The following is a 26,084-nucleotide window of genomic DNA, read 5'->3' as shown; positions in this document are numbered from 1 at the left end:
GTTACTGAAAGTTGTTTTGTTGGTTTGTGGTTGTTTTCAAGAGGTAGTGATTTGTTGGAAATCTGTGGAGTGAAGAGGTTAGTTTAGGGAAGAGTTACGTGGAATCTCCAGTGCTGCTCAGAAGCTTATCTGAGCTGGAATTCTGGTCTAGTCTATCACCCACTCAGTAGGACCAGGATGTTGCATGTCCCTGAGTGTTTGCACATATATGCATATGGCTGCATGTTACTCAAGGTCTGCAATTTAACCCAATAGTCATTCTGTTGTTTCAAATCCAGTTGTATATAACATTCTTAGAGTCTCAAGACAATATCCAGGCTAATAACACTGCAACAATATCATTTTCTTTTGGGGTCTGATAAATTATCATTCAGTTAAATTCAGGGTCTATGATATGGGTAACTTGCAAATGTGTAAAGGAAAGTGAAAGAAAAAAAAACTTGAAGCCAAAGGAATGACGACAGTGTACTTTATTAAATAAATTTTGGTAGTTTGTCTCATTAGATTCAAATAAAAATTTACAAAAATCTCATATATATATGTGTGTATATATATATATATACACACATATATATACATACATATACATATATATAAATATGTATGTATATAGAAAGTGTTATTTTATTATTTTTCAGTCTTAATATCTTTACATTAAAATGTACTTATTCCCCATTGAATGCATTTTAGTACTTCAGACTTTCATCACACAATGCAACTTACTGAAAGGACCAGTTTTTCATCTTAAACATTTTCATTTTTTAATCACCACATACACCACATGTATATTGTTTTAACTTTAGTATAATGTCATAGTTACAGCCATCATGTGGCATCAAACCTCTAGAGACACTCTTCACAGTCAGAACTCAAAGAGCGGAATGTTCTTTTTAAACATTTACACTTTGCATACATTTATTTACAAAAAAGCATTTTCGTAGATCAGATTACTATATGTGGTACTCCATGTTCAACCAACTTTTGACACAGACATCTGTACAGAATGATTCTACATGTGTAATTGGAATCCTCTCATTATTCACCTGCTGGTTGCTGTGCTGGCTCTAACACTTTTTTTTGTCCCATCTGAAACTGTTGTTGAACTGTCTTGACCACCCTAACTAAATACAGCTATTTTGTATGAGATGGCAGCTACAAATAATCTTCAAAGTTGTGTTAAACTCATATGTTTAAAGCCCTGATACATTTGTCATAGCTTTAAAGCATTAATGCTGGTAAACAGACACAGTTTGGGGCTAAGACACTCACAAGAAGCCTCTTCACAAATTACAGTGGTATAGAGAACACAAAAAGACAATACATTACTGCAGTGTACTAGCTCTCTCAGCAGGTTGATATGATTTTAAAATTTTTGTCAGTGCTCGCTCGCATGGTTGTCCTGTGGAAGGTATAGACTGTCAGTTCAAATTATTTCTCTTAGCTCAATGACAAAGTAGGTAGTTCAAAGACTTTCAAAATTATCAGTTTTCTGATCTCTTAAGCAGTCAAAACCTTTTAGCCCAAGTGAAAGATTGTGTTCATGACATCAAAAAAGAATCAATGCTAACTATTGTTGTTTCACTTTTCACTCATGCCAAGAACTTTTGGACTGGTTCTGAGGGCAGAGGCCTGCTCAATCTTCTTGCTTGAAAATGGAACAATCCCAGTGCAAGCGCAGTAACAACTGTTACTACAGAATAATATAAAAACAAAACCACACCAATTCACACATCCAAACACAGAACAAACCAGGGATAACCAGAGAAGCACATTTTGTTTTTCAGTACAGCCTCAAGCAATGTCTTGGGTGTGGGGTTGGAATAAATGACAAAAATATATTTGTTCTAAAGGCAAAAAAAGAAGTTTCTAAAAGTTATGACCAGAATAAAGAGGTCAGTTCATGTTTCATGTTCTAGTTCTGATACACATGCTGCTGTGAGAAAGATACCCACCCACAAGATGCCAGAGAACGAGAGCACAAGTTGGACTTCAAAGGAAGATCCTCTTCATGACTGCACCTCAACTAGCTTTTTTGTTCAACTAGAAATAAAATAAACTATTCCATTCAAACTGCTGCAGTGGCTTTTTTTTTTTAAATAAACAAAATAAAGCTGAGTTAATAGGATATGATCTAAGGGCTGCTTGGTCGCCATTTGTAACATACTGTAAGATTAATCAACCAAATATTTCCCTAAAGCTTCCACTGTTACTGAAATAAAAATGAATGAATCATATAGGCTCATGAAAACATGAAAATAACATTTGAAATAAACTTTCGAACATTGAAAAGTCTACATGTTGCAAATTCAAATAAAGAATCTCTGCAGTTTCAGTGTGTTGTATTTTCCGCAACTCAGAAAATCAGCATTCAGTTTGACATTCACTTCTAGTTTTGCTTTTGAGGACTGAATATTTTTAGTTTATTGAATTTTTGATTTCGGAAAACTTGTTTTTGTCAGTTTCAGCAAATCCTTCCAGAAACATTGTGCTGGGTCCAAAGTATTGCCTGTGTGACAAGCGAAGGTTAATCGCCAGTGAGAGTGGAGGGTGTTTTCTTCAACAGACAAACTGAGGTAGCTGTATGTGCAATACATATCAGTTCGTATCACGTTATTTCATGAGTAAGAAAAAGCTAAAATGTGTTTTAACAATGAAAATAAACTTACAAAAATTCCTTCATATGAGGCTGCATTTACACAGAGAACAGAGGAAATCTGCTCTCAGACTTTCAGGCTGTCGCTGATTCATTTTATAACTGAGGCGCAAACTAACAAGTCTACTGAGGTATTTCATAAATAGAGTCAACGCTCTTACCTATTTGATGAACTCTCTTCCAGATTTAAATTGACTTCTTTATTTTATAGATTCAGTGTTGGCAGATACATTTCTGATAGGGTAAGAACCTATGTTTTCGAACAGAGTAATAATTAGGAAAGATTCTTCTGAAGCGAGACCTTTTCCTGCTTGTAGTGCCTCATTTACAACATAAGCATAAGCATGAGTGTGGATTTGGAAAGCAGGATTTCTGAACAGGCAGATGACCCCTGCAGTGCTGTGTGAAGGCAGCCATGTAAAATCGGTGCCATTTTCCAACTTTTAACAGTTATGTGCCATCCGCAACATGGTCAACTATGAAACTAAACCACCAACAGTTCAGCATGTAACTTGTAAGGCTATGGAGTAAGGAGGAACAATTGTCTACAGATGTGCAGAAAAATAGGTTATTTTAAACCTCCAATCCTAGATTCGTCTTCAGCTCTGTCTTCTGTTAATTAAAGTGACGTCACTTCAGAAGATTTATCCACAGGAGCCTTTTTCAGAGAAACATCCCATGACCAAAAAACCCCACTGTATACTGTGTGCAGTCAGTGTGGTTTCCATTGAGTACCAGAGTCTCTAGTAAACGGCAAAAAAATTAGACAAAAGAGTAGTAGTAAAAACCTCTGAATCAGCTGTTCGACTACCAACAGCGCAGTATGGTAACACACAATGTGATGAGAACACACATTTAGATGCGTATTTACCGTCAGATGGTAGGAATAAAACTGACTTAGATACCGGGCATGAAAACTGTACACTGTTCTGAGACTTATGACTCCACACTTCCATGAACCACATTCAACTAAAAGAATAAGACATTGAATATTACTATGAGAGAAATGGCTCCCATATTTGCTGCGTTTCTTCTCTCTTGATGAATGCTCAGCACTGGAATTACTAAAATATTGTCCTCATGGTGTGTTATATTGTGCTATGTGTGTACTAATTTGTGTTCTGTTTGTATGTAAGTGGTCTGTGCTTTAAGTGCTACATATGTGAGTTAGCTTGATGCTATAAATTGGTATGGTACATCAAATGGAAACATCAGTGTTTAAACTGCAAGCTGTGTCTTTTATTTTAAATTTTTTTAAGATGAAAACAAATTGCTGAGACCAGCAACTGTGATTCTTTTAATAGGTTCAGTAACATCAGTTTCATTGACTTTTTTCACTGACGATTTGTCTGCATTGATCTTATTCTGATGTGGAGGTAAGGATAAGCACACTGTATTTTAGAAGTGTCAGCTTGGCCTCACAGTCATGTTACTGAATTGAATTCGACAAAGTTTATCAGGTAGATATTCAAAAAAGATAGACTAAAGCTTATGGGGTGAAGCATAAAAGCAGCCAATGTGAATCTGTTAAAAATCAAGGAATTAGGAAGGAAACATAATAGACTGTCTTTACGTTTTAGCTCCAGATGTGCATTAATGGGTGTATACTTTACATTTATGCAAACACTTTTGGTTCAGACAGTAGATTGTTAGATTTATTTGACATATATTTTGTCTTCACTGGTTATGTTTCTATGTGTTATGAATGTGTGTTATGTTTGCATTACTTTACACAATTGAAGTCACGATAGCAATTAAAACAAATTAAAGCAAAAATTATTTTCAAGTTTGTATGTTCAAGAAAATGATGGCCTCTTGGTAAAGGAAAAAAGGAATTCCAAAATATATCATAGTTTATGTAAAAGAATGTGGATCAGGAAAAACACAGTCAATTTGTTCGTAAGCACAAAAAAATGTATAATCCCAGATCACTTTTTTAAAAGAAAACACTTTTGAATAATCTGATAAAGTTTAGCTTTAAAGCGGATTAAAATACCTGTCGAGTACAAATCCCAAAAATATATTGTTAGGACAGCTGATCCTCTCTGTGTTCTGTGTATACTGGGCAACACATAAACTTTTTGAATTATTCAATTTTTCTACATGTCTTCAACCAAATCAGTAAGCAGTTCTAACAGCCTGCAACAGAATTTAGGGCTCTGGAATATCTTATGTAGCAGTGACTTCACCTGTTAAACCTAAGATCTCAGAAAATCCTTTTAAATCTTTTACATTACATGATTAATCTGTATGATACTGTGCTCCTTCTAAATTCTTTGAGTACAAAGTCACTCTCACCCCTTTGTTTAAGTCACGGTTCAGTTGAGGACCCATTCTTTCATTCCACCAGGCAGCATATTGTCACGTGATCTGTGATATTTCATCCAAATCTGTGAAATCATTTGGTCAAATTCCTCTTGGATCAAGTACAGCAGCCCTCTCTGTACGTTGCCTGTCTCACTCACACTGCGGCGTTCGGCGTCAGGCTGCTATGACAACAGCTGAGCACGAGCACTGGTCATGGCTGCTCCCACACCGTTGCAACCATATATGTTTGAGCCAAAGTCAGACCCTGAGAATGTGCTCTAATATAACACAACCTGCTGTGTAAATAATTTATTTCAGCATTGTTTGTACCTGCATGAACTAGCAGTTAGCATTAAGAAATCATCTGTCCTTTTCCCACGGATAGTCGGTATCGATCCCTTTTTTAGGAAAAGTTTTGCTGCCAGTCCTGCGTTGTACTGACCCAAATTGTGGAAGCAGTCCATGTCAAAATGTTTGGCACACAGATAGGTTTATACCGACCGTGGCCGGAACTTCGCTGTCAAATATAAACTGTACGCACCCCGAATTTATATATATTAATGTAGAAGAGCTGGAAAAGCGATTTTTGCATAATATGTCCCCTTTAAGTTAGAATCATAAGATCACTACCGGGTCCACCTTTTAATTAAATATTCTGGGGATTCATACTTGGAGAAATATAAATGTTATGAGAACCATTTTGTCTTAATGTGCCGATGTGTGATTAACGCAGGTAATTATTTAAGATAATTCAAGATGAGCAAATATGATGACATTTTCCTTTTCACTCTCTTTTCTGCTTGCCTATTTATTGCTTTTCACAATTATGTTGATGTTACAGAAATGTACAACATCAACACAAAAAGAGTATCCACCCCAGAATATTTCCAGTAAGAATTTTCTGTTGGTGCAGGAACTAGGAACTACCTGCTGCCTGTGCCCCTGGTCTGTTTGATGGCCACATCAGGCCCATGTGTTTGAAAGACAAGACAAATTCTTGTACATGTGAGTGGAGAATTGTGGATATCATTCTGGCCGGATACTACAGAAATTCTCCACAATTCTGTGGAAAAATTCTTACCAACGTAAAAAATAAAAACATTAAAAAGGGAGAGATCATCTGGCCACCAGTTACAGTACTGCTTCTTAGACTTGGCTTGTGTTAAAGATATATTTTGGATTAGATTCCATTCAGCTGCATTAGTTAGTATTTCAGAAGTTATCCGTCCAAGACTATGACGTGGTATGACAGTCGTGGATCAACCTTTAGTAGTTGCTCTTGTTTCTTCAACAAATCCAGTCGACAATATCAGCACCACATAAACTTGTGTTGTGAAGCTTTTTTGTTAAATATGGCATTGAGTTAAAAAAAGGTAAAAGTTGTTGCTGGGTTACTTAGATCACAAAAATTTTTTCCTTTTTCCAAGTAGGTGACTGGCATCAGTGTGTAGCATCAACAATTACTGACAACAAAGAACCAATTCAGGCCTTTTCACCACATCCTACTTAACTGCTTCACATGTTCTGAGGACAAGTACGCACACACATACATAAGGTTGTCAAAACAAACAAAGCACAAATTTACACTGACTTCAGTATCCTCTACATCATCTGTAAAAGAAAAAAAAAATGCTGTGCATCCTGATGCTTGGTTTAGGTAGGCTGAGATGGCTGCTGGCCTGTGCTTTTTCATCTTCTCCATCCTGATCCCCATCGTCAGTGACTTCTCTATCCACTGCTATCCATGGCCCCCTGTCCACTTTTCTAATTTCTTTTGCTCCATGTTCTCCTCCACAGGTAAGCAAAAATCAGTATCACTGTACAGCCAGGTTCACAAGGCTTCTCTGCAAACAGCTGAGATGAGCTGTGGCAGGGGATTTCTTTTCTTGGCATTCTTTGTATTTTACTTATTTAATTGAGGGAAAAAGACCACCCTCTCTGTCTTGCTCCCCTCTTTTCCATCCAGCCAGGTTTGGTTTAATCCAAACAGAACAACTGTACATAGATGCAACTTTGACCTCTGTATTCATGTAGTTCACTTTCTTCTCTTCTTGTTTTAGGGCAGATCAGGGCTATCCAAATACAATAAAAGGCTAGGGCCAGCGAAGAACTATCTGGACTACCCAGCCATCACTCAAGTGCTCCTCAGAGGCTGTAAAAGATGTTTCCCAGAAACCTTTTTTGGCACTAAGAAAATAGGAGTAATGAATGCTGTCCTGTAAATACTAATGAAAATATACACCTGGCTGTGGCTGCCACATTGTCATTGCTTCGCATTTGCATCACATTGGAGCAATCGTGTGTAGCTCAGTTATCATTTATTTCCATATTACTTAAAACTCATCTGGATGTTGTGACATGTTCTTATTTAACACAGAACCTATCAAAGTCTTAACCAAAAGCTTGCATCAGCGTTTTGATCCTACAGAGTGTTCAAACACTCATATTTCCCTGATGAGTGAAAGTAAGAATAACTGTAACAACCTCATAAGCAAGTCAAACGCATCCGATGACACCAACTGAACTCAAATGGCTCCTCTAACTCCTACAAAAAAGTCCTCCTGGGTGCAAACTGATGCCAGAGAATAGAACAATTAAGAGGGAAATTAAATGAAAATGTAAGTGTACGATCGCATAATTTCTAATCGTCACAATCCATGTTGCTTTTTGTGTCATAGCAGGATATTCCCCTGACGCTGAACCCTTGTTCTGATATCAAAGTGGAACTATAGTGTGGTCTCATATTCCAATCGCTCCTGCACCAAGGCATCATCTTTATACTGGAGACGAGGAGTCACAGAGCCGTCTATGGCCAAGATTGCTTTGCGTATACTGCGGTCAAGAACATGACGCTCCCAAGCTGGGTATCGGTTCCTACACAGGTCAATTTTGATAACAGTCTCTTCTAGGCGTGGAGCACGTGACGATGGTGTGGAGGGCACTGTGGGTCGGACCTGAAACACTGGCATGCAGCCATCCCGCTCAGAATATTTTCCCATGTCACGCTCTAGAGTTGTGGTGTTTCCTCGGTTGGAACGCAGTGAGTTGGTTGCGCCCTCAGAAGGTAGTGCGGAGAACTGAGCAGTCGGGTCCAGATCAAGTCCCTGGCCACTTGGCGAGCGTCCAAAACGAGGCCCATTGGGATGGAAAAAAGCATAGTACATGAGCATGAAAACCACACCAGTTAGAAAACTGCTGAAAATAACACACAGTGCCGGTACTGCAAAGGCGTCAGTGGTGTGAGGTGTTCGGTAAAGATACCACAGCGCACTGAGAGCAGAATTCTCCACCAAAATGACCAGGTAGTAGATGAAGAGGCGACACCTGCACAAACAGATGAGACATGTTGACAAGAAATTATCAGATGGCGTTTTCTACAAGAGTAGTCAATTCAGTAAATTTGTGTTTTTGTGGGGTTTTGTTGCATTCTGAATTTCGAATAAATTGCTCAAGTGTCAAATACTACCATTTAATTTTAGACACTTAAGGAGCTTTCCTTTAGTGCTAACACTAGATGAATTTCCATACAAAATGTAAAAAATACTGTAAAGACACTACAGCAAAATTTAAGTAATGTCATTCTTCAATAAAGTATTCCAGAGGGTCTTCACATTGTGAATAGATGTAAACCTGACAGATGAAACAATACATTTTTCTGTGGATTTAAAAATGTGGGCTGCAACTTTAGCCAAATTTTTTCGGCCTCTCCTTGTTTGCATTTTGAAAAAAAGTGTACAAAAATGTGCTATTAATGGTTTCTTTCTGCTGGAATAGATGTATTATTATGGCTGGTCACTCACAGCTCCAGGTTATCCCCAAAAACTTCCACCACTTTCATGTCTGAGTTCTCTGAGCTCCTCACTTCAATCTGCTCCACATCTTATCCACATTGCTGCTCTGTGATTTTAGTATCACACTTGACCTTGTGTGCTCTGTTGGCACCACCCCCACCCAACTCCAGTGTCTGGACCTGGCGGTTGGTGACCATCTGGCTGTCCAATTCTCTGTCCCTATCCCTCTCTCCTCATGGCGCAACAAACAGACCATCACATTCAGGAATACCAGGACAGTATGTGCACCTGCCCTTACCAACATCATTGCGTCCAACTTCACCCCTTATCCCCCCTACACTCCGGTGGACAGCTTGGTTGCACAGTACAACAGTGCTCTAGAATCTAACAGTCCTCAGCCTTAATGTCTTCGCCCCTCCCAAAACCCGGACTGTCTCCTTCTCCCGCCCCGCACCGTGGTTCACTGCTAAACTGCGCACCATGTAGGCTACTGGTCGTCGGCTGGAGAAACTTCAAGAGAATGTGCTTCACTGTCCACTGGCTTATAAGGCCCATGTAAGACTTTACAGAGTGGCTGTTTCCCAGACCAGGTCTCAGGACTATTCCATCCTAATCAACAACCAACAGCACCAACCAAAGAAACTGTTGTCCACCATCAACCAGCTTCTTCGCCCCCTCGACTCCCCTCATCCTCCAGGAGCCATGAATCTCAGCTCCAGTTCCGTTGAATTCTTTCAGGTCAAAGTGGATTCTATTCTACAACCTCGTTCCCCTGCATTACACAAAGCCCAGGCCCCTGTGTCACTGCTCCCCCTCCCTCAATGTTTAATCAGGTGTGTGCAGGTCTATTTACATTATTATAACAAGTGTAAGTAAGTGGTTCCAAACTCTGTGACAAGGCACACTATTTTGGCCTGGCCAATCCCAGGTGTGACATGAGATGTTGTGACAACCACATATAAAAATACAGCTACATAACTGATAGAAAAATACTAGTACAGTACATGATTGATTTCATAAGTGTCTGCCAAACATACAGTTTCACGAATAGGTTTTAACTCCCTCAAATGGAATTCAGTACTGTTAGTGCAGTTGTTGAATAGAGGGAATTTCAAACCATAGCACATCAAAGGCTCTGACTGACAAAGAGGAAGGAGTCCATGAGGGAAAAAATGATCACTTTCTTGAATGGAATAAGACACAACTAAACATCAGTGCAGATACCTAAAGAACCACCTAGAGAAAACGGGAGAAAAACATTCTGTGGACAGTAAATGAAAGCCACCTGTCTTATGGCTTGATTTGGACAGGTTAGGTCAACAGCCCTCAGCATGACAGTGTCATCGGTATAAAATCATCAGACATGTGACTGTACTTAGATTACACCTTGTTACAATCACATGTCAGCCGTCTCGATGATTGCAGACAGTTTGACAGGCTCGAAAACACAGACAACAAATCTAAAATGGCAAAGAGCTGTTGTACAATCGAGTAGCCTGTAAAATTGTATAAGATGTGCTATAGGAGTGTGTGAGTGAATGGGTGAATGACAAGTAGTGTAAAAGGACAGAGTGACTAGAACAGCTATATATAGGTACAGTCCATTTACCAAATGGCATTGAAACAGTGCTCCACTGGCATCAACTGTGCCAAAGACATCTAATTCTAACATCAAAACAGAGATGTATGTACCAGTTGTCCTGAGTGGACTACATTGAGGACTATTGATGGATTTAAGAACCATTTAATCAGGATCCCTTTACATTAAACCTCAACTTTTGAGGAAGGTGTGTGCGAAGATCTGTATGGACTGCAAGCACCCAACTGTCTCATGCCAGACTGTTGAACTGCTTCTAATCCAGGCTTAGTATGGCCCTTAGTATGCCTTGAGCACAGAGTTTGAAAACCACTGTAAATCATGTTTAAATATAAAAGTATATGATACAGTTTTTGTCTTTACAGCTCCTTGGTGGACCTGATGCAATATAACACTGTCCATGACAATATAATACTCTCTATATTTCTCCAATATAGTGTAATCCCTCACTTTGTGGATTTAAGTTTTCTTTGGTTAATGTAATATGGCTTGAGTTTGTGATTACTGGTAGAAGAATATTTCTTTTTTATTTGTATTTTTTTGCTTTGGATAAATTACTAAAAATTAACAAAACTTATACTAAATTCATCTGCATGATGTGAAAATGTAAAGTATTGGATTTTTCATAATACTTTTCACTGTACCAAATGTAATTCCCAAATCCCCTCCTTGTACATTTCAGATGCCATACAGATAAGTTTTCAAATCTGAAATATTCATCCATCCATTTTCTATACCCAGTTAATTCCAATTCAAGGTTGTGGGGGGTCTGGAGCCTATCCCAGCTGTCATTGGGCGAAAAGCGGGGTAAACCCTGGACAGGTTGCCAGTCCATCACAGGGCCACACAGTAACCATGCACACTCACACTCACTCCTAGGGTCAGTCAAACAAACATGCATGTTTTTGAATGGTGGGAGGAAGCCGGAGTACCCGGAGAGAACCCACGCATACACAGGGAGAACATGCAAAAGGCTTCAGCCAGGATTGAAACTTGCTGTAAGGCAATGGTGCTAACCACCACCATGCTGCCCAAATTTGAAGCATGAGAGTGATTTTAAGTGACAAATGTTACGTGCTGAGGTTAATCTTACACTAAGGAAAGTTGAGTGTTTTCACCTTGTCCGACCCTCCTTGACGTTAAACCAGGAAAATATGTAGATTATGCCCACCACCATGTCAAACACAATCTCCTCCCATTTGCTGATGCAGAAGTCTGTCTCACAGTGGACAATCCAGAAGGTCATGATGCACCAGTGTAAGACGATGAAGATGCCAAAGTACAGTTGGAACACAGAGGCAAACAGGGCAAAGGTGATGACTCTGGCTGCTATAGTGAAGAAGTGCCAGCAGAACTGAATGATGACTGCAAGATAGCTGATGGGCTTCTTGTCATCCCGGGACTCTCGCAAAGCCTTCTGGTAGGAAGCCAAAGCCCATGCCAGAGATACGAGAGAGGCTGCTGCTGTCATACCTGTAACAGACAGAGACACAGTGGGTTTAGGATTAGAGCCATATAATCAGCAGCAGAGACAAAAATGTATTTACGGGTGGTCAGGATGTCACTATCGCTTTCACTGGGGTACACAAAATAGCACATAGCTACAGGGTATGCTGTTGGGGAGATTTTTCTCATTCCATTTATACGTTCAGGCATGACTGCCTTGTGGACACCATGTTCACATAAACCTTAATTGATCGAATGAGATCAGAAGCATTTTCTGAAGTTAACTTTTCTGAATATCATGAGTAATACGCGTACTACAACAGATGCTGGCTAGAAAGATACGACAACAGCCAGAATCAGATTCGAAGATCAAAGTGAGCATCATGATGAATCACCACAGCGAAGATTACCACAGAACATCTGTTTGGTAAACATGCTCAGTACTTGCCATTGTGAAAATGTTTGTATGACTAACTGTGATTCTGAGTAGTTGTAGAAGCAACAAATGGATATGTTAAGTTGTCTTAGGTATAAATGTATTAACATGAAGTAGCTGCCTTTTCACTCAGTGTAACTATGATAATTGTATTAGAATCTATTTGTATGTACAGAGCCTACTCAGCGCAGACTTACGCTTTGGTTTGCTTCTTTGGTTTTCTTCTCTTCACTGGCTCCCTGTTAAATTCAGAATAGAATTTAAGATGCTTCTCCTCACATATAAAGCTCTTAATGACCGAGCTCCATCATATCTTAAAGATCTCATTGTAAGATATTTCCCTAACAGAGCACTTTGCTCCCAAACTGCAGGTTTACTTGTTGTTCCCAGAGTTTCTAAAAGTAGAATGGGAGGCAGAGCCTTCAGTTATCAGGCCCCTCTCTTGTGGAATAAGCTGCCAGTAAATGTCCGGGAAGCAGACACCCTTTCCACTTTTAAGATTAGGCTTAAAACTTTCCTTTTTGATAAAGCTTATAGTTAGGGATGGCTCAGGTAATCCTGAAACATCCCATAGTTAAGCTGCTATAGGCTTAGACTGCTGGGGGACCTCATCTTTCACACCTTTCCTCACTTTTCTCTCTTTTTCCCCCTGTTTAATTTCTCAATTGATTTTATGTACATGTGATATTATTGTGGTTATTAACTTGGGTTTCCCTGTTCCAACATCCTTTGAATCCTTTGAATGGCGTTATGGTGTTTTTCCCCCCTCTTTTCCCTCTTTTGTGTCTTCTCAAACCCCAGCTGGTCGAGGCGGATGGCCACCCTTCCTGAGTCTGGTTCTGCCAGAGTTTTCTTCCTGTTAAAAGGGAGTCGTTCCTTTCCACAGTCGCCTCAGGCACGCTCAGGACGGGAGATTGGACTGAAGACAAGTTTTGGTGCAATCTGTTGGTTTCCTTAGCTAGGAAATTGAATTGAATTAGATCAACTTATTTATTTATTCATTATTATTATTATTATTGGAGGATTTTTTACCAGCTGTTCTGCTTTTACAGCATCAGTTGTTTTGGTTACAGACCAGTCTGTTCAATTCAATTCAATTCAATTCAACTTTATTTATATAGCGCCAGATTACAACAATTGTCATCTCAAGGCACTTAAGTAATATAGTCCAATTCAAGCCAATTGGAATTCAATTCATTGTAATCATAATCCAATTAATTCATATAGAGCCAATTCAAAAATTAATATCCTAGCTAAGGAAACCAACAGATTGCACTGAAACTGGTCTTCAGTCCAATCTCCAGTCCTGAGCGTGCCTGTTGCGACTGTGGAAAGGAACGACTGTTGACCTACTGACTTGATAACCAGCACTGAGAATAATCAGCTCTACATAGCAGCCAGCAAAATGTCACTCAAAGGCTTTGTTTTACGCACTCCTATGATTGGTTAAACATGTTTGATTTTAGAATTCTTTTCCAAATAAAATAAGTTATTCAATAACAGACTCTCAAGAATTTGAGGAATGGAATCAATAGTTCTCACAAAAGATTAAGACAGAAGTTAAATGCTTTGATGTTTAAGTGAGAAAAATGATCAAGCCCAAGTTATGATTTGTAGGGATCATGACTTGATCTCTGATCAACTTGATCTTTGTGATCTCTGACCACAAAGTTGTCACAGCAGTGTTTGTGCATTTGTGTTACCTTGAACAGCTTGGAGCTTATGTGTTTGTATGATGATGCACAGCTGCAGCACCAGTTGAGGAGCGCTTTCCAGAAAGGTGGCCAGTAGATGCAACATGCTCACATCTGCAAACTCATACACCATCCTCCAGTAGTAACGCCAACGCTCTGTTTCAGCACTCTGACGACTTCGTACTCCCAGGTAGATGGTGAGAAAATACCTGGTAGAAACATGGGAAAAATATTATACTAGGGATCTCTCATTGAACTGAGTAGGGTAACACATCACAGCACAGTATATCAAATAGAACTGTGCACAGCACACTCTCCTTATACTCCTTTTTAAAATTTTGCAATCACCCAGGATGAGTCATCCAAATATTCACTGGCATAGATGATTACTGTTTCTAATGCTTTTCAAGGTAGATAATTTCAAACAACACAAGTGTCAATATAGTATAATCTGAAATTGTAATAATAAACCATAAACCATGACTTCATGTCATGACCTAGAATTACTTTCAAAGATCAGCTGGCCATAAGCCACTCTGTACACATATTCAATGACAACATAGATTGAAAAACTGCATTTAAAGGCAGTAAACAGCAAAATATTCTGTGGTCTGTTTAGAGAAGAACTGAACTATCTGGGGAGGAAAAACGAAAGGTCAGAGATCCTGGCAACAGCCTGAATTTAGGAAAACAGGAATACTGAAAATCCCAAGTGATCATTGTGGCTCAAGGAAGTCAGAGACACAGAAGAGCCGGGCAATCAGCCTTACTTTAGGAGAGCAGAAAACAAAGTAGCGCACTATGCAGACAGCCCAGATCAAAGATAACAGAAACACAGGAAACCTTTGACTGGTATCCAGGCAGCAGTATGACTGGAGCATAGGTGATCTCAGACAGACAGGCCAACAGCAGGGTGAGTGGAAGTCTGGCCTTCTCAGCAGATGACCTGGAGCAAGATAAGTGGAATTCAAGTAGATGACCTGATGACTGTTGTACTAAAGACATCGAGTCGATAGTTAGTGGGAAACTTCCCTCAGTGCCAGGGCAAAAGCAGCCTTATTACTGAATGTGCTAGTGCCGCTCTACCAGTTTGTATTAAAGATTTGTACAGCTCTTCCTCAAAGAGCATACCTGGTGGTTTCATGTTGCCCTGAACTATGAAGACACAGAGTAAAGACCAGAAACAGACCAGATGCAGATAAAAAAAAAGGCAAATCTATTAAACAAACCTTGGGGAAAGGGCAGGTTCAGGAAGAAGCTGGACGAACCGCTTCCAGAGATCAGTGAAGACTGGAAAAGCTTGAAAAATATCTCAGGCCCAGGTGCCCCATCAGTACCTCCGGATACTCAGCTCCCCTGCTCCAGCAGGTCCCTCATATCTCTTCAGGTGAGAAACCAGCTCAAAAGGATTAAGGCCAAGTGACGGCCTCAGTTCCTGGCTCCTTGAGACCTCCTCAAACCAGCTGAGTGGAATTGTTGGACATCTGTTTAGTCTGAGCATAAGGCTGGAAAACATTGTGGAATACATCCTGCTTGGTTCCCGTGCTTAAGACTCTGCACCCCAACAACCTGTGCAAAGCCACGGGAACATATTCTCAGCAGCGTGTGCTGAGAAAAAAAAGCTCTGCACTGCTCTTAACTCGCAACTAGGGCTGCAGGTATAATTTTTTGGGGGGGGATTTTTATCAACAATGCTGTAACAGACCATGTATACACTGCAGGTAGGTTGTACTGCAGTGTATGGGGCTGCAGGATGGCTGGAGGGTGGCGTTGTTGGAGGCTGTTGCCATGGTAACAATGGGGTCAAAGTAGCCAGCTGGGAGTAGCGGAGGACCTGTGGGGGTGTGTCCAGTGTGTGTTTGTGTATGTGTAGGGAGAGAGACATGACAGAGCTAATGTTGATAATGCTATATTCTGGTTTGATTCCGTGTTTTATTGTTTTGGCTACAACTTGTCGTGTCAAGTGTCACGTACACTACATGACCGTATGTGACACTTGACCTTACTTGTGGTCATGTGACTAGCATGGCACTAATTGTATAATTAACATTAAGCCAGTTTATAGTTATTCGTGTTTCCAGTTAACTTTTAGCATTTTTTTTTACTATTTTTTTTTCTTTATGTCATGTATTAATTTTTGGGTAAACACATTGTTGGGGTACTGCAGCACCCCCAGCACCTCTACTTCCCGCAGTACTGGGCCCGTGGCACTAACACTGCACCTCTGGAGCAGCTGATCCTTGCTCAACTGCACCCCCTGGAGAGCTTGTCCATGGATCTGCTGCAGCTTGCATACCAGCCTGCCATTAGAGTGGTTGATACATTCATTTTTCTCCCTTCAATGAGCTCTATCTCACCTGGAGATTCCTGGGAGCACTGTGAGGATCATGTTTTTTTTCTCCAGTGCTCCATCAGTGTTTCAATACCAACAGGCCAGCACTGCTGTGGGACTACCTGGAGCACATAGGAGTGGACCATCACCAAACATGCTGGATATGGACTACCACACACATCACCCACAGTAAGTGAGGACACAGGACTGTCAGCACTGCTGGTGGAGCAACATCACAGTAGCTGACAGGAACGGGTTGGACAATCTGAGAAAGCCCAGCCTTGGATGCCATGATTGTCGTTGATTGACAGCAACCCCCACCCCTGGCTGGAGAACAAAAAACAAAAGGAACATCAGCATTCCAAGGAAGCTCTTCAAACCTATGGATACCCAAACTGGGCCAAATCAGAAAAGACAAATGGACCAAGCTACACTGGTAGAGAAACTAAGAAGAACAGACACAAACATACTGTAATACTGTAAGCCATCTACGTTAAACTGGAAAAAACATCTTTTTTGGTGGCCTCAGGTATCACATCACCTTCACAGCACCTACAATGCAGCATTATCTCTCCTCTCCAGGCAGTTTCACAATCATTCACACCTTGGATCCTGTGTCCAAAACTCGCCCTTTCAGGCAGGTAGACAATTCAGAGGTGATAATGACTCTAACAACATGCACACAGGTCAGGGGGTTCAGTGACACATGAGACTGTAACGACCCTCTCTGCTTATAAACTGACACTCCCCACCATCTAGTTCAGAACGTCTTCAAGATCCAAGAAGAAGTCCAGTTGCCCTTATTCAAGCTGTTATGATTAACATGACCTGGATGACTGAGAATCTTCATCAACACAGTAATTAAACAGATGATGTAACTGTTGTCTGTCTTATTACTGGTGGAAATTAATCTGTATGCAGCAATGAGGCCCTGGTGCTGTTGGAGTGACATGAGTAGAACAACCTCAACAAAACAAAGGAATTGGTCATTTATTTTGTGGAGGCTGTAGTTCAGGGGGAAAAGCAGTCATGTGTCAGTTTGAAGGTTGGTGGTTCAATTCCTGGCTTCCTGAATCTAAATGTCAAAGTGTCTCTGGGGAAGATACTGAACCCCACTTTTCTCATACACACCTAGACATCTGTGAGAATGTGTGAATGTGGCTTGTAATGGAAGCCCAATGTGAGAAGTCAGCAAGACCAGGAAAAACTATATATACTATGACAACATATAAATTAAGATGATTTATCAATTTCAGAAGACAGATAATAGAAACTAGGCCACCCTTAATTAATGGATGCTGTGTTGAGATGGTCCCTACGTTTAAGTTTCTGATCCAAAACACACAGCAGTGCCTGCATTTCTAAACTGTTAGGGTTGAATTTTTACTGCTAAACTATTGAGAATTCATTTAATACAGAGTGGTGTGCTAGCTGCTCAACAGCACATCATTACCTGCTGCTTGCATTCTCTAGTTCTCTCCTTCTCTCAGTGCCTATGCAAACCCAGAAAAATAATACAGAATCCCTTTGATCTTGGTCACCAACTGTTAACCCTAGTGCCATCTTGATGACAGCGAAAGAGAGGACGCTAGCGTTGTTTTATCTGCCGCTTTTCCATCTGCTACAGCCACAATAGGTGATATAGTTTAACTTTAAGTACACTGTGCTGTTATTAATACAACCCTTCTACAAGACCTATAATTCTGTGGGTTCTATGTGCATCTTTGGATAACGATTGTCCATCAAGTTGCAGGCTGCAAAGGACGACAGCTACCAACTCGGCTAATCTGATCTCTGAACCCTGTCTTGATACCAGGCACAGCTCCCGGTGGGCTCCCTTCTTCGCGCATTGCCTTGGTGGCTAACAGCAAGCTTACTGCCTGTGGATCCGGTGTCGTGCCAAAAAGTGATCGCCTGCGGGAGCGCGCACAGCAGCCCGTTGAGTGGTAGCATAAAACCGTTTGCTTTTCTCTGGATTAAACGGTCATAATATGCAGATACATGCAACTGTATTATAATGTAGGCCGAAGTTGACTTGTAGTAAATTGTGGAGTTGTTGGAAGTAAAGGCCAGTGTGAGGTGTAATGTGAGGTGATAATCTGTCAATTTATTGAAATTTAGGTGATATATGTGTTCAAATACAATACAAATACAAGTCTAAACAGAGCTGAATTTGGCTGACTTCTAAAAGGTGTTAGTGGTAAAATGAAAAGCCGTTTGGGAGCCGAACAAGCAGGCTCTTCTTGGTGAGCTGAACCAAATTATTCGGCTCACTCAAAAGCGTTGAAATTCTCATCACTAATGTATATGGTTCTATCCATAGACATATAAAGAATAGACGCTGCATCAACCGCTGCTGCCTATTGGCGTTGACGAGCCGTGGGGCTGCCATCTTGGACCGGTCACCCGCTCCACTCAGCGTAATCTGTCTGGCAGGCGCAATGAAGTCTTAGCGCATTTAATCAATCATAACTCGCTGAATACAAAACTGATTTTCTGTTTTTTTTCTGCAAACATCATACATGTAGGCACGATACCGGACACATGATTCGGAGTAATATTCAATATTCATAGTAGGCTAAACAGTAATAGAATATTCTGGTATGTGATTTATTTATGATAGACACACGAAATATAATATAACACGCATACACATGTATATAAAAACACTACAATATGATAGAGAAGCAGAAGCAGATTGTGTACTCCTCAGCTATTTTAATAAGTTAAAAAAATGAAGAAATAATAAATTATACATCCATATATAAGATAAAACACAATCGAGAGAAGTTATATCAGAAAAATATAAATATATATATATATATACATATATCGGAAAAAATGAAAATCTATATCTATATCAAGATTGATTCAAATTGGCTTTATTGGCATGAATGGCATCAACCATTGTTGCCAAAAGCAAAACATACTGAAATACAATTCAATCATAATACAATTACATTGAATTATTTAATTGGATCCCGTGACCAATTAAACGGGGTTATCAACATTTGCACACAGTGACGATCAGGGGCTTGTCAGAAAGTTCTTAAGCTGTTGTTTAACCAGCAAAAAACAGCAAGTTACTAACTTTAGCCACCAACTATGATTCTGTGAAGACGGGATAGAAATTGGGGGCGCACATGCTCAATGTACGTCACGGGGAATAATATTAGGAGAATTACACGAATAAAGTTACTCACCAAGAAGCCACCCATTGCGCAAAGAACCAGTTTGTAGTCTGTTCCCAAAAATTCTGTTACTGAATTTATGAATCGTGCATTGAACCAGGCACCAGGCCACCCCCACAAAGCATCATATACGATCTGTACATTGATGGAATAAAAATATTTCCTGTTGATATACAAATTCATCATGTGATGGCGCTTTTATAGTACTGTGTGTGCAGTTGATAGCTCCGATGCCATGGCTCGGCTCAGGGTCGACTGGCACAGTCCCAATCGGTTGGCCAGCTCCCTCTGGAATGCGCCGGTTGCTTAAACCCCAGTGTGCACGTCACCTGTAGCACAAGCAGCGCATGGCTCCTCGCTGGGTTGCGCTCCAGCGCCAGCCGCAGCTCTGCACACAGTTCCAGGAGGATTGCCCTCAAAACGGCTGATGAGCCAGTTGTCATCATGTGCCAGCAAATTCTCTCAGTCTCTTAACACACGCTCTCTTCCAACTGCACCATTTACAATGTCTTCCAATACCGCTAAAGCAGCCATTGTTTTCAATGGAATGCACTGCAACACTTTGCACATGCTTTTATATCCACTCGTGTAATTGTAGACACATGGGTGTAATAATTGTTAATCAGTGATAATTGCTCATGTGTCTCAGATGTGCACATCACTCATTCTGAGGACAAATTGTGTTCACATTTATATATTGCAACAGTTTCCCAACATTACCTCAAAGTGTCGCCAAAGAATCAACAGCTGCGTACACCAGAAAAGTGTGTACGACAGCCCTGAAGTTGGCGTGAGGCACTGCACATTTTCACAGTCATTTCACTCTTGATACATCTGATCGTTGACGTGAAAAAGTGCGTACAACACTTTTTTGTGCGTACGCACCCTTTGTACGTGAGGCCCGAGATCTCTCTCTCTCTCTCTCTGAAAGAAATTAAAATCTATTTACAGTATATCAGAAAAATTTAAGACAGACAGATAGACGATAAGGAAACCCTACGAAAATGTAAATTTTCAAGTTAAACACAAGAACATGATGCCACCAAACCATATGTACACAAAGTTGCTCATGAAAGCTTAAAAGCGCTAAAAGACCTGAAAGAGGACTGTTTGCAGAGCTTCTTTCTCGTGCTTCCTTTCTGCAGGTCAACAGAGGTGAGTTTGGCAAAGTGGTGCAGCCTTACGACTCGCTTACAGTAAATCCCTCCCTCAGAGCAACTTCCTACTTCTTCCTCATGTCTTTGTCTTTGGGAAACCTTCAAAATAAAAACGGGGCATTCGAGAAAGTCAACACAAAAAGATTTTAAAAAGGAGGTAAATCTTATTTTCTTCCTTCTTCCTATTTTCTTCCTTCAAATTTCTTGAGGGTTAGGGTCAACAAAACTCCCATTTTGACGCATATCTGTTGATAATAAACCAAAGCTGTTGAAATTGCAAGTTAGCTTGTTTGCAAACTATGTTCTGTTGTCTGTATTTTTAAGTAAGTGGGGTGGGTACGAGAGTTATCTTACTTTTGTTAGGATGAAAGAATTACATATGAATAACATAGCCTGTGTCACTTGTGTAAAATTTGCTGATCAATGTTATATCAGCAATATTTGCACTATTTCTATAATAGCATTCTTGTGTCAGTTGTAATCTAAGCCTGCGTTATGGAATATATGATTCATCAAGTCTCAGTTGGCCTAATAGCTGGGTGATCACTGGCTACAAACATAGCCTAGCTTAACGTTTGTTGACTACGATTTTGGTGGTGAACATAAATGGAGTACAATAATATTCTATTTACAAAATACAACCAATAATAATGTTGAATCTAACTTGTGAAAAGTAATCCACCGACCCGTTTGTAATCGTCCGCCGATTTGCACAGGAATACAGTGCTCTGCCATCTTGAATACTCTGCTGTCTATGGGTAGGATGACCGGTCCAAGATGGCGGCCGTATTTCTCGCGCCCAAGCGGTCGATGCGGCGCTTTATAACGTCTATGGTTCTATCCCTCTGGTCAGCTGTGTGTCCAGTCCCATCATCTCATCGTCGTCATCAGAGCGCCGGCACTCTAGGGATTTGTAGTCCTTGACACACTGCAGCTGCTACAGTGCCACACAAGCAGCTAGAGAACAGATGCAGAGTGGATATCAGTCGGCTCTGGCAAAATTAAAAAACTCTGCAAACTCCCATTTTCCATGACAATATTTCTAATCTACCGACCACCTAAATCAAATTCAGCCTTCATTCCAGAGATGTGCAACCTCCTCTCAACATTCTGCACAACATCCTATAATATCTTAATTCTTGGAGATATGACCATACATGTGGATAAACCTTCTGGTGACCTTACTGCCGAATTTCTGCATGTCTTGTCTCTTCTAACCTCAGACAACACATTGATGTCCCCACACAAACCAAAGGCCACACCCTCGATCTAGTCATTACTGACTTTGCTACTGTAAACAACCTATGTGTGTATGATCTGGGGGTGTTTAGACCATAAAGTTATTTCCATGGAGTTTCCTTTTCCAACTCTCGTCATCAAACCCAAATGCTAAATACATGCCTGGCAGCGGACCTCCAGCATCTCCTCTCCATAAACACTTCTTCAGTTAACGAAACAGTAGATTTTTACAATAAAACCCTGGGCAGCATCCTGGATATCCATAAGCTTGTCAGAGTTAGGACAGTCACTTTTTGCGCCGCCGTTAAAGTTGTGTTTTAGGTTTATGGTTAAGATTTATAGTACCTCTGTTTTCCAAGAGAGCTTCTTTGTTTATGTCCACCTCAACAGGAGAGCGAGAGTTTATTTTGTTATATTTAATAGCCCTTTGCTTTCCTCCTAGAGTGGAGAGGTTTTGATTTGGATAATTTCACATAGCTGCACTCCTCTCCACCATAGTTATTGAGGAAAGTGATTCAGGTGTTTCACAGCCCTTTTGTTTGCTCTGTGTGGAGATCCTAAACCTTCCTGTTGTTAATAAACACTCTGCAACTGACCTTGCATCTGTGTCCTGAGGCCATGTCCTGTCCTGAGGCCTTAACAAAAAATTGACAACATCCGATCAGCCCTCTCTGGACCAGCTACACTGAGCCCACCTGCCGAGCCACAGTTCGGGATCTTCAGGCTGCTGTGCTCCTTTCCAGATCTCATCAGAAGATCGAGGACATTAAGGGGATGAAGCCCTCCACTTGTGCCCTCAACCCTTTTCCTACAGCTCTAGTAAAGGAGCACATCTCTACCATTTCTCCCCTCATCACGACAGTTATCAACCAGTCACTCCTGAATGGTCACATTCCACCTGCTCTAAAAACTGCCATAATGAGATTACTCCTCAAAAAAACCCACCCTGAGCCCCGAAGTCCTTGCAAATGTCAAGCCTGTATCCAACCTGCCATTCCTCTCCAAGGTCCTTGAGAAAGTTGTTGCTATCCACCTTCAGGACCACCTCAGACACAACAGCCTGTTTGAAACATTTCAGTCCAGTTTCCGTTCCACACACAGTACAGTAACGGCCCTCGTTAGAGTCACAAATGACCTGCTGATGTCAGTTGATTCGGGTTCACCTTCTCTCCTTGTCCTTCTTGACCTGTCTGCTGCATTCGACACCATTGATCACCACATTCTTCTCAATAGATTACAATCCACCGTTGGACTCTGTCATACTGCCCTAAATTGGTTTTCTTCCTACCTGTCCGGGAGAATTGAGTTTTGTTTCTGTGGGTGGCTCTAGGTTCAGGACTCACAACGTCACCTGTGGGGTCCCCCAGGGATCAGTGCTCGGCCGCATACTCTTCACCCTGTATCTGTGTGGCGCACTGGAACAGTGATTTCGTGTGTGTTATGGTTGGAGTGTGGAGATTGTTTGCTTTGTATGTGTTGCAGTTAATTCATATGGTGGTTATTGTTTCAGGGTTGAATGTTGTTTGCCTGAATTTCTGCGTATGTTGCTTATCCTTTTGAGGGGGGTACTGTCTCTTTAAGAGGACGAATAAAGTGGGTTGGTGTAAACACATGCTAAAAAAAATGCTTGTGTTGAACTGTGGACCGTTTTGATTGATTCAAAAGTTGCAAAAACGAAGATGGACGTGGTTTTTGGCTGTTCATTTTGAGGGTGCAACATAAATTTTGGTGTTTCTGCCCGGTTCAAGCAAGCGAAAAAAAAAGTATTTTTTTCTTACCAAAGGGAGGACAACGTGCTGTGCACGAGAGGCTAGCTTGTGAAGCTGACTGCAGCAACCAGCAACTTAATGAGAAGGTCTGCACGCAAGAAAAGTAAACAAACTTCTTCGAGCTGTGAGTACGTAAGAGATAAGTGAAAATGGACAGAGACTGGGAAGCATTACTGGCTGACATTGAAAAGAACTTTCTCACTCGCTGATCTCAGTTTATTAAGTGAAGAGTTAGGACTTCAGCCAAGTGAGGAGGTGAAATCATCATGCTGTTTACTGAGAAGACTAATCCTGTGTCACTTGGAGAGTGAAGAGGTGACAGGTTTAGAGGATTCAGGACTATCAGTGGTAAATGGTAAATGGACTTGTACTTGTATAGCGCTTTTCTAGTCTAGCTGACCACTCAAAGCGCTTCACTACATGCCGCATTCACCCCACTCACACACATTCATACAGCACGTCTTAGGATATAACTACGTGCTTTCTAAGCATTCACACACATTCATACCCCCAATGATACACTGGGGGAGCAACGTGGGGTTCAGTGTCTTGCCCAAGGACGCTTCGACATGTATCCTGGGGAAGCCAGAGTCCAACCACCGACCTTCCGATTGGTGGGTGACTGCTCTTCCTCCTGAGCTACAGCCGCCCAACAGTGTTGCTGGCAGCAAATGATTTTATCGACACCTTGAGGAAAGAGAATGATGATCCTGATAAATCGGTATGTCAAGAGGAGACAAGTGTGCAGCCAAAGACTGGGTTACCCCCTGCTGGTAAAAGATGGTACTACGCCTCCACTGGATTCATCACCTCAGAGACCAAGCAGCTTACTGGGCTCAGAAAGAGAGTCAGCGCAAGCCAGAAGCCAGATGAATCTGCATCCCATGTACAGAAAGGATTTCAGGATCGTTGGTCAAATTGGTGAAGTGGGACAAAAGGACAAACTGAACTTCACCAGCCTTGAAAGACAAATTGAACGAGGACTAAAAAAAAGACTACGATGAAGGTGAGATTGTGGAAGCAGTAATACAGTCGCTTACACCTGAAGTGAAATTAAAAAGTTACCTGGAGAGCAGACAAGAACTATCACTAAGCTCTTTAAGGCAAGTGCTAAAGACTCACTTCATAAAGAAAGACTCTTCCATCCGACTCTGTGTAGATTATCGACAGCTAAATGAAAAGACACACCCTGATCGTCATCCCATCCCAAGAATTCAGGAAATTTTAGAGAATCTTGGAGGAAATTCATGGTTCACTGAGCTTGATCAAGGTAAAGCATACCATCAGGGCTTTGTCAGCGAAGAGAGCCGAGCATGCACTGCCTTCATCACGCCTTGGGGATTGTATGAGTGGCTCAGGATTCCTTTTGGACTGACAAATGCCCCAGCTGCTATCCAGCGGTATATGGAAGGATGCCTTGGAGACCTGAGAGACGAGGTTTGTGTACCCTACTTTGATGACATATTGGTGTTCAGTAAGGATTTTGACCATCATGTGTATAATGTGAAGAATGTGCTACAGAGACAAAAAGCCTGTGGATTCAAACTCAGACCAAAGAAGTGTGATCTCTTTAAAAGAGAAGTGTGTTATGTTGGCCGTGTAATCTCAGAGGAAGGATATAGGATGAACCCAAAAGAGGCAGAGACTGTTCAGTCACTGAAGAAAACAAAACCAAAAACAGTCAAAGAAGTAAGATCCCTGGTTAGCTTCCTAGGCTACTACAGATCATTTATTGCTGACTTTTCAAGGATTGCTAAACCTCTTTATGAGTTATTGTCCCACCCAAAGACTGAGAAGAAATTGATGAAGAAGGGACGTTCCCCTCAATTGCCTCCATCTCAACCAGTTGAGTGGACAGCCCTACACCAGCAAGTATTGGAAAGACTAGTTGACACTCTGCCCGATCCCCCAATAATGGCATATCCTGATCTTGAGAAGCAATTTGTGCTACATGTTGATGCATCTGAGGAAGGTCTTGGGGCGGTATTGTATCAGCGTCAAGGTGGAGCACTGAGAGTGGTAGGATATGGATCAAGGACACTCACTCCAGCAGAGAAGAACTACAGGCTTCATTCAGAGAAGCTGGAATTCTTAGCTCTCAAGTGGGCTGTAACTGAGCGATTCCGAGACCCGAGACCGAGATCTTTTCCATGCCCCTCACTTCACAGTGTACAGCGATAATAACCCTCTGACATACGTTACGAAGACTGCAAAACTAAACGCTGTGGGACATCGTTGGGTGTCAGAGTTAGCTGATTTCCACTTCACTCTGAAATACAGGCCAGAATCCGTTAACCGCGATGCAGACTTCTTATCCCGCTACCCAGCAGAAATGGTCAAGCTGATGAAAGAATGCACAGAGGAGTGTAAACCAGATAATGTTGCAGCAGTTGGAGAAGGACTGCATGTTCTGAATACAGGTAACTCTGACTGGATTTCAGCCGTTACATGTAATGTGAAGGTGCTATCTGA

General features: G+C 41.1%; 1 protein-coding gene across 2 annotated transcripts in view; it reads right to left on the bottom strand.

Moving 5' to 3' along the window:
* Positions 1-660: 660 nt before the first annotated feature.
* Positions 661-26,084, bottom strand: part of xkr4 (XK related 4) — a 51,670-nt gene continuing 26,246 nt past the window's right edge. Inside the window, exons 2-5 of one of the 2 annotated variants that reach the window (XM_072363762.1) lie at positions 13,934-14,133; positions 11,467-11,821; positions 8,222-8,284; positions 661-8,071 (exon numbers count right to left, since the gene is read on the bottom strand). In XM_072363762.1, coding sequence (XP_072219863.1) covers positions 7,687-8,071; positions 8,222-8,284; positions 11,467-11,821; positions 13,934-14,133 — 1,003 coding nt within the window. In that variant the 3' untranslated portion in view covers positions 661-7,686. Of the gene's footprint in view, positions 8,285-11,466; positions 11,822-13,933; positions 14,134-26,084 lie in introns of both variants that reach the window. The other variant, XM_072363761.1, reaches the window with a different exon arrangement.

Source organism: Leuresthes tenuis, unplaced genomic scaffold (assembly GCF_036924035.1).
Source record: "Leuresthes tenuis unplaced genomic scaffold, fLeuTen1.0.hap1 SCAF_14, whole genome shotgun sequence".
Taxonomy (NCBI): Eukaryota; Metazoa; Chordata; class Actinopteri; order Atheriniformes; family Atherinopsidae; genus Leuresthes; species Leuresthes tenuis.
Note: the sequence above shows the minus strand (reverse complement) of the source record. Positions and strands in the feature narration are given on the sequence as shown.